Here is a 16,899-nt window from a genome sequence, read left to right on the forward strand (position 1 = left end):
ATGACGTCATGGCGGGTTATAAATTTTTGCACAGGTAGAAGACAGAAGACTTTTTCTTAAGTATTGAAGATTGACATGAACCGGTTCAAATCAATCTGGGGCCTAATGTTGGGGATATAACTATTAGTGTAACCCGCCCAGGAGGGGCCGGGTTACGCTATAGCGATTCATCATATGAAGCCCAATATCAAGCTTGAAGATGGCGGTTCAGTCAAGGGCCCAAAGCCCAAAGGCGACTTAAGGCCCGTAGTGATAAACCGCCATAATAGCATGACTTGCATTGTAAGGCAAGATTAACTAGTCACCGAGCCGGACACTGTTTATGAGCCGGCCGGGACTCTGTAGGCCACGGGGCATCAACCCGTGTATATAAGGGGACGACCCGCCGGCGGCTTAGGGCAAGTAACATAAAATCGAGAGCCAGGCATAGCGGACTCGCTCCCTGGTCATCGAAACCCTAGCAATTCCACCTCAGCTGGATTAGGCTTTTACCTTCACTGTAAGGGGCCGAACCAGTATAACCCTCGTGTCCTTTGTCCCGCTTTAACCCCTTTAAGCTTCCTAGTTGCGATGGCTCCACGACTAAGTCCTTTCACGAGGACATCTGCCGTGACAATTCCATGACACAACCGATAATCCGACTTGCGCCAAGAGGTGCTATCACTGCGAGTTATGCCCGCTGGCCTGCCAAAACCATACGCCCTTCCTCCCCCCGAGCCACTACCACTTCCACTAGAATAGTTCCTCCAGTTCCTTCCTTCCTCTCCATCCCGCCATCTACCCATATCCGCTTTCAGCCATCTACCGAAATGTGCTTTTTCTCCCTTCTTCAGCTTCACCGAGCACCCTTTATCGACATGCCCTAACATACCGCATATGTAGCAGAAGTCTGGTAGGTACTCAAACTCAAAGCGGCAGAACGGGCGTTCCTCCTCCTCACCCTGACCCTGCTCCTCTCCTATTTCATCATCACTTTCCACCTCCTCGTCTAGATAGACGCCTCACGTTATGGGCTTGTTGATAGGCATTCGCACTTTGATCCGTAGGAACCTGCCCATGGCCGACCGGTCTGCCCCTGTATCCATCTCCACGAACTTCCCTACTAGGTTCCCAATATCCTCCGCCGTGTCCTCCTCCATCTTCCCTAGCGGCAGCCCAAACACTCTGAATCAAATTGGCACCTCCTCGAACACATACTGATCAATCCGCTTGCTGGGCACAAAATCCACCATCACCACCAGATCATTGTCAAACATCCATGGGCCGTCCTACAACGCCTTGCACTTCCCCGACTCCTGTTTGAAGGTGAAGAGGAAAACATTGTCCCCCAACTCCTTGCAGTCCACCCCCTTCAAAGGGCACCAGCAGCGGCCCAGCGACAAGGAGATCGCATCCGGGTGCGCCGGTCTCTCCGACAACACTTTCCCCATCGCCTGGATCTCCCCAGTCTCCGCCTTCTCCTTGGACGCCCAGCGGATCTTTACCCCCCTTCTATTCCTTCTCCGAGAGCTTCATCTTCTCCATCGAACCCTCCACCCTCTCCAGGGCGCCGACGAACAAGAGCCAAAACCTGAAACCCTAGGTGTGTGTTTTACGATCCCGTGCCCTAGGGGACACGCGAAAGGTCTTTAGTGGGGGACAGGGAAGGATCGCGCAGGGAGCACGCACTCGCAGGGCCGAGATCTTAGAGGGCAGAACCGGCGACGAGATCGGAAGACGTCCACAGGCGGCGGGGGAGACAGGAAGGAGCCCAATCGCCTCCGCGATCGCCGGACAGAACGTAACCGTCACCAACGTGGGACGGACCACTGATTTTAGAACTTGGCACACAAGTAGAAGAAGAAGAAAATTGATTACAACTAAAAGAATGTCATTTCTGAGAAAAATGTGAAATGTTAACTACATACGTATCAAGCCCAAAACATACTATCAATACAAAGTTCAATGCAAAAAATAACTTATGACTAACATGCATGAATTGATGACGTGGTGCACTGCATGCACATAAAGTAATGCAAAAACAATGCAATTTGTGACTTGAATGCATGACTTGCTTATATGGCATGGTTGCAAATCTAGGAAAGTAGTGAGTTGTAGCTATTTAGGAATGGAAGATCTTTGTGATGTGTCTTTTTTTTCTGCACCTCTTTTTTTATATGTTTTTTCTTTTGAGATTTTTTTATATGTTTTGTTCTGCACCTTTTTTAGACAATCATACGAAGTTTTATTCAGTCGTCACCACATTTACAAGGACGGAGGGAAGGTTTCCCGGATGACCTAACCATAGGTGGCGGCCCGGTCCCAAGCGTAAAGCATGCAAATGTTCTACACGGGCCATGTGCTATATGGCCAGCCCAATTCAGTCCAGTTAATCAAAGATTCATCTTAAGGCCCACAAAAGAAAATGGCACTACGACGGGCTTAACAATCCCCCTCAAAAAAAAAAATTGTTCACGATCGTCCCCATCTCGCTGCAATCTCCACCAAGTCCAGACACCGGCGATGGCCGCCGCCCTCCCCTCCTCTTCCGCTGCCGCCGTGCACCGCTTCCTCCTCATCTCCCGGCCCACCTTGTCAAACCTCCCGTACGCCTCACGTCCTGCTGTCTCGCGCTCGATCACCGTCATCTCAGGTCGTCCTCGCATCGCATCTTGTTGGTTGCTACTCGAAAGTATCATATGTGTCCGGATTTGCGCCATTCTCTACTTAGGATCCCGTCCGGTTCGCTCGCTTGTTTAGGCTGTTCGTAGGTTGTAATTGCGGAAGTATTTTAATTGGTACCGATTTTATTTTGAACCTTATTGCTACAAATATTTCAATTTTGATACGCTAGTACTCTGGTGTTGGGACGCGAAGCTATTGTGAAGTGAGAAAATGTGTTACAAAGGTAGTTGAAAAGATAGAATATTGGGGATGTCCATGATATCATGGTTATAGTATCACTAGAGAATGTTAGTAGTCCGTATACAGGTGTTTATGGTACCACGGTAGACAGTGTTTACAGTTTGCAGCAGGTATAACATGCCAGATGACAGTTCATCAGTATTGTCCTGAAGTGTTTTTCCTGCTACTGTTGCATCAAATGTTGAATTTAGCATTTAATCGTACAATACCTATGTATGTTTCTAAATTCTGATGTTGCTTCAAGCAAGAATGACTCTGTTTTTTGGCTTGCAAGATTTTACTTTGGCTGTAAAGCAACAAGATGAAAAACAAAATCATAGCCTTAGTCTATAAATTTTAATGCGTCAATGGTTCTTATCCTTATCATTCTTCATATCTCTGCAATGCTAATATTGTACCTTAGTCAAAAATACGCTTGTGCTCATGTAGGTGCCTCCAACTTAAAAAATATCCGTAACACTGGTATAAATTGTAAGGTGTCAATAATGCGTATCCTTATCAGTCTTCATATCTCTGCAATGCTAGTATTGTACCTTGGTCAAACTTATACTTGTGCTCATGTAGGTGCTCCACTTAAAAACTATTCGTAATGCTGGTATAAATTGTAAGGCATCAATAATGCTTTTCCTTATCAGTCTTCGTTTCTCTGCAGTGCTACCTTAGTCAAACTTATACTTGTGCTCATGTATTATCCCCTGTGCTCATTGTTGATTAAATTTTGCATGTTGTAAAGGTGGCAACAATGCTTTCTCATCGAACTTCAGGCGCTTGCTCAGTTCAAATGAAAAACATATGCCTGCAATGTCTGACCCACAAATTGAATCTGCTCTTAAGGATTTGATGGCTGCGAGCTGGAGTGAACTTCCACATTCTCTTCTAGAGGAAGCAAAGAAAGCAGTATCCAAATCCACTGATGATGCAGCGGGTCAAGAGGCTTTGAAAAATGTATTTCGTGCAGCTGAGGCATGTGAAGAATTTGGTGGAGTTTTAGTTACCCTAAGAATGGCTCTGGATGATCTTTGTGGTCTAACAGGCGAGGTTGGTACTTAATTGTCTCTATTCCCTCATTCATGTACTGCTGAGTTTGAACTCTTACCAAGCCTAACTCTTGCAGAACGTGGGCCCTTTGCCTGGTTATGTAGAAGATGCTGTTAAGTCCACATATAATAGGTACATGACATATCTGGAATCCTTTGGGCCTGACGAACACATTCTACGAAAGAAGGTGGAAAATGAGTTGGGTACCAAAATGATTCACCTTAAAATGAAATGCAGTGGCATAGGATCCGAGTGGGGAAAGGTAAGTCCATTTTGAATGTTACTTGCCCCACCAGTATGGTTAATTCAATACCAGCTTTTGCTGTAGAACTTGTATTTTTGAGACATCCATGGCTTTCTCAGTCAAACAGTGTTGTATGGGCTATGATGGGCATTTTTTTTAGTTCCGTTTAGGATGATGTTCAGCGGTTGCCTTTTACTGTTGGCGTGTATATAGTATTATCATACTCCTAAAGATGTTTTAGCGGAGGTAGTTTTTGCCATTTCTTCTATTTTTGTCACAAAAAAGAGAGCAACATTAAACAGTATATTGGAGTTGGCTGTTTTTCCTTTATTTTGGTGAACCAAATGAGTCGTATAAATGGAGAATTTATTGTTAAGTTTTTTTTTAAGAAAGACATGGAACAGATTAATGACAGAACACTTGAAATTTGTCTACCAAACTCGTATCCTTCAACTATGACCATCACCCATTTCATTTGATTTTTAAAGCATGCTGAAAAATTCCACTATACATGTAAGTTCTTTTTCTAAGTTTGGTACAAATTATGCTTCCCAGAAATATGTTGATGTGTTTAATCAGTTTATCCTAGAGGGCTTTGATTTGTTCCCGTAAGAACACCTTCCTCTTATCTGGAATGAAGTAACAACACGTACATAAAATCAGCTCTTGGGTGACCTCCAGGCAAACCCTGGTTATTGAGTTTAGTCCGAATTACATTGGTTCGGGCTAATGTGTAGTCGTTTTCAAGTTTGTACCTTCTAACATATTCCCTTCCAAATGTTTTCGCATAAGATAAATGGAAGACAACCATTTTTTGGCTGATTCCGGCCAGGCGTTGTCTTGTCCTCTACATTTTTTCCCAATATATATCCCATAACTACTACAAACTGGCCATTACATGAACCAGCCTGTACAACTGATTCTGTAGTTATTGGCCGTAGTTGTAGCATTTCTCTTCCTGGATTGTATTTGTTGAATATACTTTTATTCAGTACTCCTTACACCTGATGACGTTATTTTACTTGCAGATCACACTGATAGGAACCTCAGGGATCTCTGGGTCATATGTTGAGCTAAGGGCGTGAGGGAAGTGCCCAAATTAGAGCTGTGGCAGAAGTGGATGGATTGAAGCAAAGCTGCTTCATCAGAATGAGGTGTTGAATATCGTTTCCATTTCCTTTGTAGCTAGCGTGCCAATAACGATGAAATCATCACACGTACGTGCACACCTGTATTAAATCTTGGTTTGCCAAGCTGCTGTAATAATAGCAAGTCCCTGGTTCATGTTAATTTTGTTTCACTCCTGGATGCTTTATGGTGCGTGTGAAACATGATGCTTCTCTTCATTTATGCTTCATGGATAGAAAATGTGTTTTTTTTTATGTATTGAATTTGTTAAAAAGTACTCCCTCCATCTCATAATGTAAGACCATTTTGCAAGCTATGGGACGGAGGGAGTAGTAGAAAATATGTAGTCAAGAAAGAAGATCTTGATTCATGTGTCTATTTATATAACCTCCATATTTATAGATAAATAGCATGAGTTGGGCTGAAGATATTCACATGCTGATGGAGACCATTGTGTATATAAAGATTTAGACGGTGCTCTTAGGGCATCTACAATGGCAACCCGCAAATTTTCTCCCAGAGGCAGCCAACCAACCGTAGCCGCATACACTTTCACAACAACTTAAACCAACCGGACGAAATTCGTTCTAACAAGTCCGGATTTCATATAAACACACCAGATTTCATATAAACATGATGGATTTCATTACAAATACATCAAAGCGGTGCTAGGGGGGCTCTGGAGTATAATTAATACCTAATCTAAATGATCACCGGCGTCCGGTTCCCATGTCCGGCCATCAGCCCCGAGAACTGAAACTTCACCTTCTTCAGTTCCGCATCAGCGCTCTCTGGCTCCGCCTCCGGAGCCCCGGGAACTGAAGTTGTCCGCCTCCACGTCGCCGCCAAGCGACTAATAGGCCGAAGATGCTCAGCCCACCAAGCTTGGTGTCGACGGGAGGGGAGGAGCGGTGGCACAAGCGGAGGCGACCTACCGCGCACTACTCTTCCTTGCTATCGGTGGCGCACGCGGATGTGCAGGCTTCTTTGTGGTCGTGGCGTCGGGGCGCGGACTCCTCGTCGACGGTGTCGCCGAACAACGCGTCGCCCGCCTTGTCGTCGCACTCCTTGCAGGCGGACGCCACCTCCGCCACCCGTTGCTGCCACCGCCAGCGGGCGAGGCGGATCTCGAGGGCGGAGCGGTAGGACTCGAGCAGCGCCTCCTGCTCCGCGTCCGGCGGCGTCCCGTTCCTCCGCCTGCAGATGCTCCTAGAGGAGGTTGTGGTTGTAGTTGGCGTCGGCTTGCGCCTCCCGAAACTGCTCCTCCCGCTTCACCCGCACCATGTCCATATAATGGGCATGGGCCTCGCGATGGTCATGGTGCAATGCACCGGCGAGGGTGGAGCGAAGGAGGAGGGTGCCGCGGAGGAAGAGGTGGGTGGCGCTGGCTCGTCGTCGAAGGCATCCTCCATTTGCACGACGTCGGAGGACGCGTCCTTCGGCTGCCTTTCGGCCTGCTAGTCGGCAGCAATGGCGGCCATGGCCTTCTTCTGCTCCGAGGTCAACCCGTCCCAGAGAACTTTGGCTGCGGAGGGATCCATGGTGGGGAGTGGTGCGGAGAGGGATGACTGCGGCTATGGCCGGGAAACTAGGGCAACGGTTTATATAGCACCGGTTGGCGGCAGACAGGCGGCGCAGGAGGAGACGCCTCGGCAACCGCATGCCATCAATGTGGGCGGTAGACGGATAGGCGACTGTCGTGTTGTTTGAACGCGCGGCAGTCGCCTGCACCGGGAAGCGGCGCGGGCGGCGCTCTCTCGGCCGGCGCACCGCTTTAATGTCGGCGCTAGTGACAGTCGCGTCCGCTCTGGCCGGGCATGAATGCAGGCACTCACGCTCTGGAGCGGCGCTGGACAAAAACTCGCGGGGGAGGGAGGGGTTTTTGGTGGGCCAGGGCGGTCAGAAGAGGGCTTGGGATCGGTCCGGACTCCCGCAAACCTTCCCCATTTTTGTCTCCGTTTGTGGGAGAAATCGCATCCGGACCGTCCCGCAGACCAATACAGGACCGCGCTGAATGGATTCCGCAGTCCGGACCACACGGTCCGAACGGTTGTGGGAGGTTTGCGGGTCGGTGTTGGAGATGCCCTGACAAAGTAAACCCTGAGGTTTTGCCCTGAGCTGGTGTTACTCTCATTAGAAGGTGGGAACTGGTAGCTAATTCGCTCTTCCTCCTTTTGTTCTTCGCTCTCCTCATCATCTTTTTCATCCACTGCGCTCACAGTTTCATCCATTTCTTCTTTCATAGATTCTTCCAAAATATTAGCCTCTTCTTGGACAGCAGAGACTTTCTCAATAAACTCATTAATATCGACATTATATTCATAATTCTCATAGAAATATTTAAGTATAGCAAAATTTTCAGGTCTATAAACAAAATCATCATAATCTTCATACTTTTCAAACATAGGTTCAATTTCATAAGCACCCTTAAAAGCAACAAATTCTTCTATTCGTTCCACATCATAGTAATCATATCTACCGTTAGCATAATAAGCCAATGTTTCATTATCATTAAATTTGCATGAAAAGGGAAGGTGTGGAGCCTTCATCCTAGAGCAACAAGTATAATAATATCTAAAGCATAGATCCCGAGCATACCAATGCAACATATGAATTTGATCCCATAACAGTTTTCCTTTTTGAGTCAAGCGATAATCCCTAAAGTATTCACGTTGATCCAACGTGTCTTCCATTATCAAGTTGAACGGGCTTTTCTTAGGATTATCAAAGTAGTGTATGATATTTTTCACATAATGAGCATCAAGGGTTTTAGGAGGTTCCCCATCTCCATGAGTAGCAAGTACAACTATTTTTTTTATTTCGTGTTTCATATCCATAACAAAAGATAAAGAACAACTTAGAACAGAAAATAAAAACTACTTAGTGATAAAGCAAACAAGCACACACAAGAATATTCACCCCACGCTATTGCTCCCTGGCAACGGCGCCAGAAAAAAGTCTTGATAACCCACAAGTATAGGGGATCAATCGTAGATTTTTCGATAAATAAGAGTGTCAAACCCAAGGAGGAGCTAAAGGTAGAACAATATTCCCTCAAGTTCTATCGACTATCGATACAACTCTACGCACACTTAACATTTGCTTTACCTAGAACAAGAATAAAACTAGAAGTACTTTGCGAGAATAAAACTATGAATAAATTGCAAGACGATAAAAGTAGAAAGCTTTTGTCACACAAGAAAGTCATTTGTCCCTAGGTGATCGATAACTAGACCGGTGATCATTATCGCAATTTTATATGAGGGAGAGACATCAGCTAACATACTTTTCGTACTTGGGTCATATGCACTTATGATTGAAACTCTAGCAAGCATCCGCAGCTACCAAAAATCATTAAGGTAAAACCCAACTGTAGCATTAAGTATCAAGTCCTCTTTATCCCATACGCAACAACCCCTTACTCGGTCATAAGCTTCTGTCACTCTAGCCACCCACCATAAGCGAATCATGAACGTATTGCAACACCCTACAGCGGGGATCCCTCACGTTTACGCGACACGGAGGACACCATAGGACAACACCAAAATAAATATACAACTCAAACCAATCATGATCATCTATCAACCCATAGGACAAAACGGATCTACTCAAACATCATAGAATGACCACATATCATTGGATAATAATATATAGTGTTGAGCACCATGTTTAAGTAGAGATTGCAACGGGGAGAAGAGGTGTTACACCGCTGCATAGTGGGGGAGAAAGTTGGTCTTGACGGTAGCAAGATTTTTGATGTAGATCGCCGTCACGATCCTTACCCCAGCGGCATTCGGACGCCACTGGGAGAGAGGGGGAGAGAGCCCCCTCCTTCTTCTTCTTCCTTGGCCTCCCCCTAGATGGGAGGAGAGTTCCCCCTCTGGTCCATGCCCTCCATGGCGGCGGAGGGGCGAGACCCCTCCTAGATTGGATCTATCTCTCTGTTCTCTTCTGTTTCGCGCTCCTATTTTCTGGCCGGAAACTTTTTCTTAAATATCCAGTGATCCATAACTCCGATTGCGCTGAGATTTTAACACGATTTTTTCCAGATATAAGCTTCCTTGCGCCCGAAGAAGGGTAGCAACCGCCTTATGAGGTGACCACAACCCACCACCGCGCGCCTGGGGCCTGGGCCGCGCCCTGGTGTCATGTGGGGCCCGTGGGCCTCCTTTTGCGTTGATTCCACCTCCCAAAAATTACATATATTCTAAAATAATTCTCCGTAAAATTTTATTGCATTTGGAGTTCGTTTGATATGGATATTCTGCGAAACAAAAAATATGCAAAAAACAGTAACTGACACTGGGCACTGGATCAATATGTTAGTCCAATAAATCATATAAAATGTTGCCAAAAATATGTGAAAGTTGTATAATATTAGCATGAAACAATCAAAAATTATAGATACGACGGAGACGTATCATGTCCTTGGCCGCAGCCGATAGCAGTATATATATTAGGACCAGAGGCGGTATTGTGTTGCGATAACAATCCCAAACCGACTTGGTTTCTAAGTCGTATAATTACCGGACAAGGAATTATTAACTTGTCTGCCAAGACATAAAAATAAAACGACAAAAGGAAGCCACACCCGTGCAAGGCAACGGACCGGATTTCAGCGGACCATTGCTACTTCTTGAGTTAGCGTTGGTTTTTTCCTTCAAGTGGAAGGGTGATGCAACAAAGTAGAGATAAGTATTTTCCTCAGTTAAGAACCAAGGTATCAATCCAGTAGAAGGAACACACAAGTCTCCAATGATAGCACCTACACAAACAAACAAATACTTGCACCCAACGCAATAAAGGGGTTGTCAATCCCTTCACGATGACTTGCAAGGATGAGATCTAATAGAGATAGGTATAAAAGATAAATAAAAGTGCAAACTAAATTAAAGGTAAATAAATTGCAGCAAGGCATTTTTGGGTTTTTGGTTTTATAGATCTGAAAATAATATGATAAAAATAGAGCTGAGGGCCATAATTTTCACTAGAGGCTTCTCTCTTGGAAGAATGCATACGGTGGGTAAACAAATTACTGTTGAGCAACTGATGGAAAAGCGCAAAGTGATGACGATATTTAAGGCAATGATCATGAATATAGGCATCACGTCCGTGACAAGTAGACCAAAATGATTCTGCATCTACTACCGTTACTCCACACATCAACCGCTATCTAGCATGCATCTAGTGTATTAAGTTAACAAGAACGGAGTAACATCTTAAGCAAGATGACATGATGTAGAGGGATAGATCCAAACAATATACAATAAACTCCATCTTTTTATCCTTAATGGCAACAATACAAATACGTGCATCGCTACCCCTTCCGTCACTGGGTGAGGACACCGCAAGATTGAGCCCAAAACAAAGGACCTCTCCTATTGCAAGAAAAATCAATTTAGTTGGCAACCAAATCAATAGATCAGAGAGAAATACAAAGTTATCTTAATCATATACAAAAGAGTTCAGAGAAGATTCAAATAATATTCATAGATAATCTGATCATAAATCCATAATTCATCGGATCTCAACAAACGCACCTCAAAAGAAGATTACATCGAATAGATCTCCAAGAACATCGAGGAGAACATTGTATTGAAGATCAAAGAGAGAGAAGAAGTCATCTAGCTACTAGCTATGGACCCGTAGGTCTGTGGTAAATTACTCACACATCATCGGAAGGGCAGCAAGGTTGATGTAGAAGCCCTCCGTGATCGAATCCCCCTCCGGCAGAGTACCAAAAAAGGCCCAAAGATGGGATCTCACGAGGACAGAAGCTTGCGGCGGCGGAAAAGTATTTTTGATGTGCCCTTTGGTATACGAGAATATTTGGGTATTTATGGAGCTGAGATTAGGATTGGAGGAGCCACGGGGGGCCACAAGCTCATAGGGCGCGTCTGGTTTGCTTGTGGCTCACCCGTGGGCCTTCTGGCCTCCTCCGAAGCTTCTTAGTTGTCTCCTGGTCCAAGAAAAATTGTTAAAAAGTTTCGTTCCGTTTGGTATTGATTTTCTGTAAAAGACAAAAATAAAAAAAATAACAACTGGCATTGGACACTAGATTAATAGGTTAGTCCAAAAAATAATATAAAATAGCATAATAATGCATATAAAACATCCAATATGGATAATATAATAGCATGAAACCATTCACGCGCATGCCGCCTCGCCTCGCTCCTGCAAAGCAACGGACCGGATTTCGGCGGACCATTCAGGCGCATGCCGCCTCGCCTCGCCACAGCACGGCCAGGCAAGGCGAGCGAGCGTGCGCGTGTGGTCTCCTCTCTCTTTTCTCAACACAACACTTACAGTGGTGAAGAGAACCCACTGTATAAAGAGGTCCAATCCTTTTTCAACTTTCGCGGTGGGACTAAATTTTAGCACCACCACTTGTCATTTTACACATGGGCTCATTTAAGATTTCAGACTTTGTTAATGGGCAAAGCCCATTATTTCTAACAGGTTGTGGGAGGTTTGCGGGTCGGCGTTGCAGATGCCCTTACAAAATAGGACATGTCTAGCGGGCGGCTGTTTGCCCATTAGCGCTTCCGGGCGGCCCACCTTTTAAGGAAATTTCCTGTCCCCTTCTTCCCGATTAGGAAATCCCATAGCGCGTTATTTCTTTGCGGTTCTTGTGGCCTTCCTTTTCACCTGATAGGCTACTCTGCTGGTCCCCCACGTACATGCATGTGCATCTAGCACCATGTACTCATCATTAGTTGGCATTTACACTATCACGTGGTCTTCCTCATAGCTATCATTTATTTTTAAGTTCAACTTCTTTTAAAAAGATATAACTTTTGAACGGAACATCGAAAATAAGATCTGCTTTCACCGTTGGAACCCTCGCGTCGTGCTCTTCAAAACTAGATCGCACATAAGTATGTTTCAACGAATTTTTTTGTGCAATTTTGTCCCCGTTTTGTGCAACTGACTAGCCGTCGATGTGCAACTACCTGACAGGGATGTGCAACTTTTCTCGTACACCGTAAACATGCAATTTTCCTCTATGAGACCTCCACCCCAAAACTACCTCCTTGCCGCGCCAACTGAGCAGTGCAGAGAAGTGCACATTGTCGCGGCAACTGAGTATATGTGTGTGCCAATAGTCCTGCCAACTAAACATCAATGTGTGTGCAACTAGACTACATTGCCGCGCCAACTGAGCATATGTGTGTGCCAATAGTCCTGCCAACTAAATATTAATGTGTGTGCAACCAGACTACATTGCCGCGCCAACTGAGCATATATGTGTAACTAGTCCTGCCAACTAAATATCAATGTGTGTGCATCTAGATTACATTGTCGTGTCAACTGCGCATATGTGTGTGCAACTAGTGTCCTGCCAACTAAACATCAATGTATGTGCAACTAGACTAGGTTACAAGCCAACTGAGAATATGTGTGTGCAACTAGTCTTCCTGCTAACTAAACATTAATGTGTGTGCAACTAGACTACATTACAAGCCAACTAAATATCAATGTATGTGCAACTAGATTACATTACAAGCCATGACAATTCACATGCAACTATGCAGACTAGATTATGCAACTCCGGGGCCATGCATGTCTCAACTAGGACTACTATGTGTGCAACTACAACTACTGTGGATGCCAACAAAAATTATTTGCATTTCCGAGCAGCTACACACCATGAACCCTGAAGGGAAGAGGAGAAGAAAGCTGAAACTTGTGCAATAATGCTGAAGTTTGGTCACTTGTGGATCCAAACAACAGAGGACGAAAATGCAAAAAGAACCAAAAGATAAGGTTCCTCATCGTTGTGTGGTTACGAATCAATCGATTCGTTTGCTGCTGGTTCTAAACGGAGAAAACAACCGCTCTGGGGATCAAGCGACACTCCTTTGCTCGCCCACTGCTAAGCCGGAGGGCATCCTCATCGTTCATTGACCGTGGCCGTCGTTGCTGCACCTTTTGCCGTCACACTGTGGAGCACGGTAGTTGCGGTTGGCGCCGCACTTCCGCGAGGATGCAGACTGAGCGCCACTTCAGTCGCTGTCGGCGAGCACCTTCATCCCACTCGGCTAGCCCTTCTTCTTCTCATGTGGCTGTTCTTCGTCACCGTAGCTCCTGTAGCCTGCATCGGCATGGCTCCGTTGAGCCAATCCCACAACGAAGCGGATCTCAGCTAGCAGGACCCGATCCCATCAAGGAGCACGGGGTCCAACAGGATGGATACGCCGCGGTGTCCACCGGCAGCGGTGCCGCCGCGCTCGAGAGGTGGGTTAACGGCGGGCGGCGCAAGTTGGAGCAGAGGCGGCCGGCGCGAGGTGTGGGTGACCGCGGCGGACGACGCGGGGGAATAGGGAAGAAGGGTGTGGATAACGACAAAACACCTGGACCGTTCGGGGCGGGATCGTGCGGTCACGAGCCGGCCGCTCGGGACGACGAAAAAGTGCGCGTGCACTAAGAAGAATTCAGGTACAAAATAAACCCTCAGGTTGTGCCCTGAGCTGATGTCCATAGACGTGAACCATGTGTACGCTGTTCTGTTTTGTCGCATTGTCGGGGTGATGGTGAAAGAAGACTATTGGAATGAAGATTGTAAATACATTCAGGAATTCGGCCATGATAGAAACGACTCCAACAATGTGAAACATGCTATCGTACTGATCTGGCGTGGAAACCGGTGTTTATTCTGCATGCACATGATACATTTGGGGCGTCACGTCAAGCTTGCCAAGCACGGCCCTTCTCCTTGGAAAAACAAGCCTGATGCATGCCACCGATAATGGCACCGCTGCCACGTACGTGTGTGAAAATCACCTCCGAAACTAACAAATCCTCCACATTTCCAACTAGACGGCCGCGCGCATGCGCAGGCGGCATCTTTCGCTCACTCCCCGCGTATGCGCGTATGTAGTCAACAGCGAGCGACGTCGGCCTATGGATCGGATCTCTTTCGTCAAGGCGGGCCACATGGTGGTGGTGGGCGAGAATTCCGTGCCACCGCCCCGGCCGCGAGGCGCTCGCGCCCTGTTGGCCCGGCGCGACGGCTGGAAATCAGCGAACCGCCGTCCGTGCGCGCGGGACGCGGGACGCCTCTGGCGGTTGCGTGCGGCCGTGCGGCCGGCCACTGCTGGCGTTTCCTCGAATTTATTAGTCTCCTGCCCGGGCCCGGCCGTCGGGCGCACGACGCATTGCCGTGGCCGAGCCCGAGCCGTCCGTCGTGTGGCAGTGAAACTGCTGCCGTCGTGCTGCGCTGCACGCGCACTCTGCCTCTGCGGTTGTGGTCGAGCGTTCTCAGTTTGCAACAGCGCTACGTCGCCCGGTCTTCGTTCGATGGAAAGGAGGACCAGATCAATAATCAACGTTGCTGTTCTCCTACAGGCGCCCGTTGCTTTTTGTATAAGGACGGTAAGGTTCCGAAGGATGCTGCCACTACATTTTCTCCGCAGGCGGCAGCTGCCACTACGTTTTCTCCGCATGCTGCAGCTGTCACTTGTCGGAGATCTTTATTGGATTTCAGTGAGGCACTCGGTCGCCTTTTTGCCGTACTGTATGCATGCATCTGTAGACGACGCTCGGATCATCTTGGTCCAAATGACATCTACAAGACCGACGGAGGTAAAACCGAGACAAAAATACTAGTAACACGGAACCAATGCTTTCTGGTTGACCGGCTCTCTTCAGAATCCTGCTAGGAAGTCACGGTAAAAAGCAATCCAAGCAGTAAAATCCCATGGCCATTTGCACCGCGCGACCGACATGCACGTCGTCCATGCCCGCGTGTACCAACCAACCAAAGTACCATTAGATGGGGTAACTTTGGTGAAGCAATCAAACCGTGTTTGTTGGTTTAGATGTCGCCCTTGTCCTACCCGCGTGCATCGCTAGCTGCACCAGCCAACACGTCAAAGATTTGGAGGCCATGACAAGTCTACTCTGGAGGCCAGGAAAAAGGATGGGTGGAAGCGTCATGTCACGACTCCACCCCCATGCATCTCCCTCATCCACACCTGCCCGTCTTTCCATCCATCTTTCTTTCTTTCACCAAATGTCACGGGCAAAAGCGCTGAGTGAGAGACCAACCACTCCCTCTGCAGCAGCCCCCTCTCTTATCTGCACAGGAGCCTGCTTAATCCGCGATCCGCGACATGACATGCACGTATTAACCATTTCTGTAGCGCAAATATTTAACTGTTGCACCAATCTTATGATCTTGGATGGTTTATCTTAATAATAAGAACCACTAGGTCGAGGAACAAGATGTACGTACTCGCTATAAAAAGGAATTAATGTTGCCTTGAAATATCGATAAATATAGTCAAAGGAAGGTGCAGCGTTGTTGGCCATGGCCGCCATTTTGTCAACTCAGGGCCTGCATTTTTCTGCTCACACCAAATCGACGACGCAGCAAAGTCATTGCCAGACGTCTCTATAGAGAGAAAGAGGATTTGCAGCGGCATATATCATATCACATATCAATCATCCTTTAGCTTTATCCAAAGAAAAAAGAGGCTGCGTTTGCAAAGGAAGGAAAGTTGGGAAGCATCAACAACTCTGCCGGCTCCAAACCAAAGGCAAGAAACGAAGGAACCTCTCCAAGAATAGTTGTTACACGCCAACCTACCCCCATACATTACATACTACGTAAAGATTAATCATCTACGATTAACCAACCATATGTCATCATCATACACGTATCTATGAGCTATTTCTACTATATCTCTATCGACGGCCAACGCACCATCTCCTTGCTTCACGGCTTCTCCAGCTGGCTGTCGAGGCCGACGGCGTTGTGCTTCCTCGACGGCCCGGAGGGCGTCACCGGGCCCCTCGGCAGGAACCCGAAGAAATGGTTGGCCGCCCCTCGCTCCAGCGGCCGGCCCCTGAAGGGCTGCATGCCTCTCGAGGCCTCGCAGCTCGAGCTCGACGCCATGGCAAGGAGGAGGAGGAGCAGGGGCAGGACGTACCACCGGAGCTGCGGCGGAAGAGCCGCCCCCCTGCTGCTCGTTTCCCCCATGTAGGTACGTACGGAGCCGGAGCGATGCACGGAAGGTGGTCGAGAGTTGGTGGCGCAAGCAAGGTGTGGTTTGAGAAAGACGTACGTACGTGATGAACTGGTGAAGGTTTTTGGTGAGTGCAAATGGCGGGGAAGGAGGGAGGCGATGCTGGTAGACAGGCGCTTGGAGAGAATGTGCGCGTGGAGAGAGACTGAGGAGTCGTCAAATTTATATAGGAGCTTTCCTTTCCTCCCTAGCTTGGACTTGTTCACAAGCAAGAGGGAAGAAAAAAGATATGCAATCTACATGCATGATGTCATTTTCTGGTTACCGTGTGTTTGCAATAAATCCCTGGCTGCTTTAATAGTGCCTCAGATTATGTATCACTAGTGTGAGTCTCTGACATGATAACTCACGTAACCGACTAGAATCACGCTGAGTAATGAGAGGCGAAAGGCATTCTCTGTGACATGAGAAGGCGAAAAGCTTTAATAGTGCCTCTAACTATGTAGCACTACTGTGAGTGTGTGACATGATAATTTACGTATACTGACTATCATGCCGAGTCATGAGAGGAAAAAAAAACTATTACCTGCATAGTCGGATCAGCTAATTCACAGT

The 16,899-nt window shown here is 47.0% G+C and overlaps 2 protein-coding genes across 2 annotated transcripts; one reads left to right on the forward strand and one right to left on the reverse strand.

The window, feature by feature from the left end:
* The first annotated feature begins 2,402 nt into the window (after positions 1 to 2,402).
* LOC109759817 (succinate dehydrogenase subunit 5, mitochondrial) lies at positions 2,403 to 5,541 on the forward strand. The gene is made up of 4 exons (XM_020318658.3): positions 2,403 to 2,632; positions 3,638 to 3,942; positions 4,019 to 4,204; positions 5,215 to 5,541. Exons 1-4 carry the CDS (start codon positions 2,503 to 2,505, stop codon positions 5,269 to 5,271), a joined length of 678 nt encoding a protein of 225 aa, XP_020174247.1. The 5' UTR covers positions 2,403 to 2,502; the 3' UTR covers positions 5,272 to 5,541.
* A 10,172-nt stretch (positions 5,542 to 15,713) lies between these two features.
* LOC109759815 (protein IDA-LIKE 4) lies at positions 15,714 to 16,604 on the reverse strand. The gene has a single exon (XM_020318656.4). It carries the CDS (start codon positions 16,296 to 16,298, stop codon positions 16,035 to 16,037), a length of 264 nt encoding a protein of 87 aa, XP_020174245.1. The 5' UTR covers positions 16,299 to 16,604; the 3' UTR covers positions 15,714 to 16,034.
* Positions 16,605 to 16,899: the final 295 nt, after the last annotated feature.

The sequence above is a fragment of the Aegilops tauschii genome, chromosome 2 (genome assembly GCF_002575655.3).
Source record: "Aegilops tauschii subsp. strangulata cultivar AL8/78 chromosome 2, Aet v6.0, whole genome shotgun sequence".
Classification (NCBI taxonomy): domain Eukaryota; kingdom Viridiplantae; phylum Streptophyta; class Magnoliopsida; order Poales; family Poaceae; genus Aegilops; species Aegilops tauschii.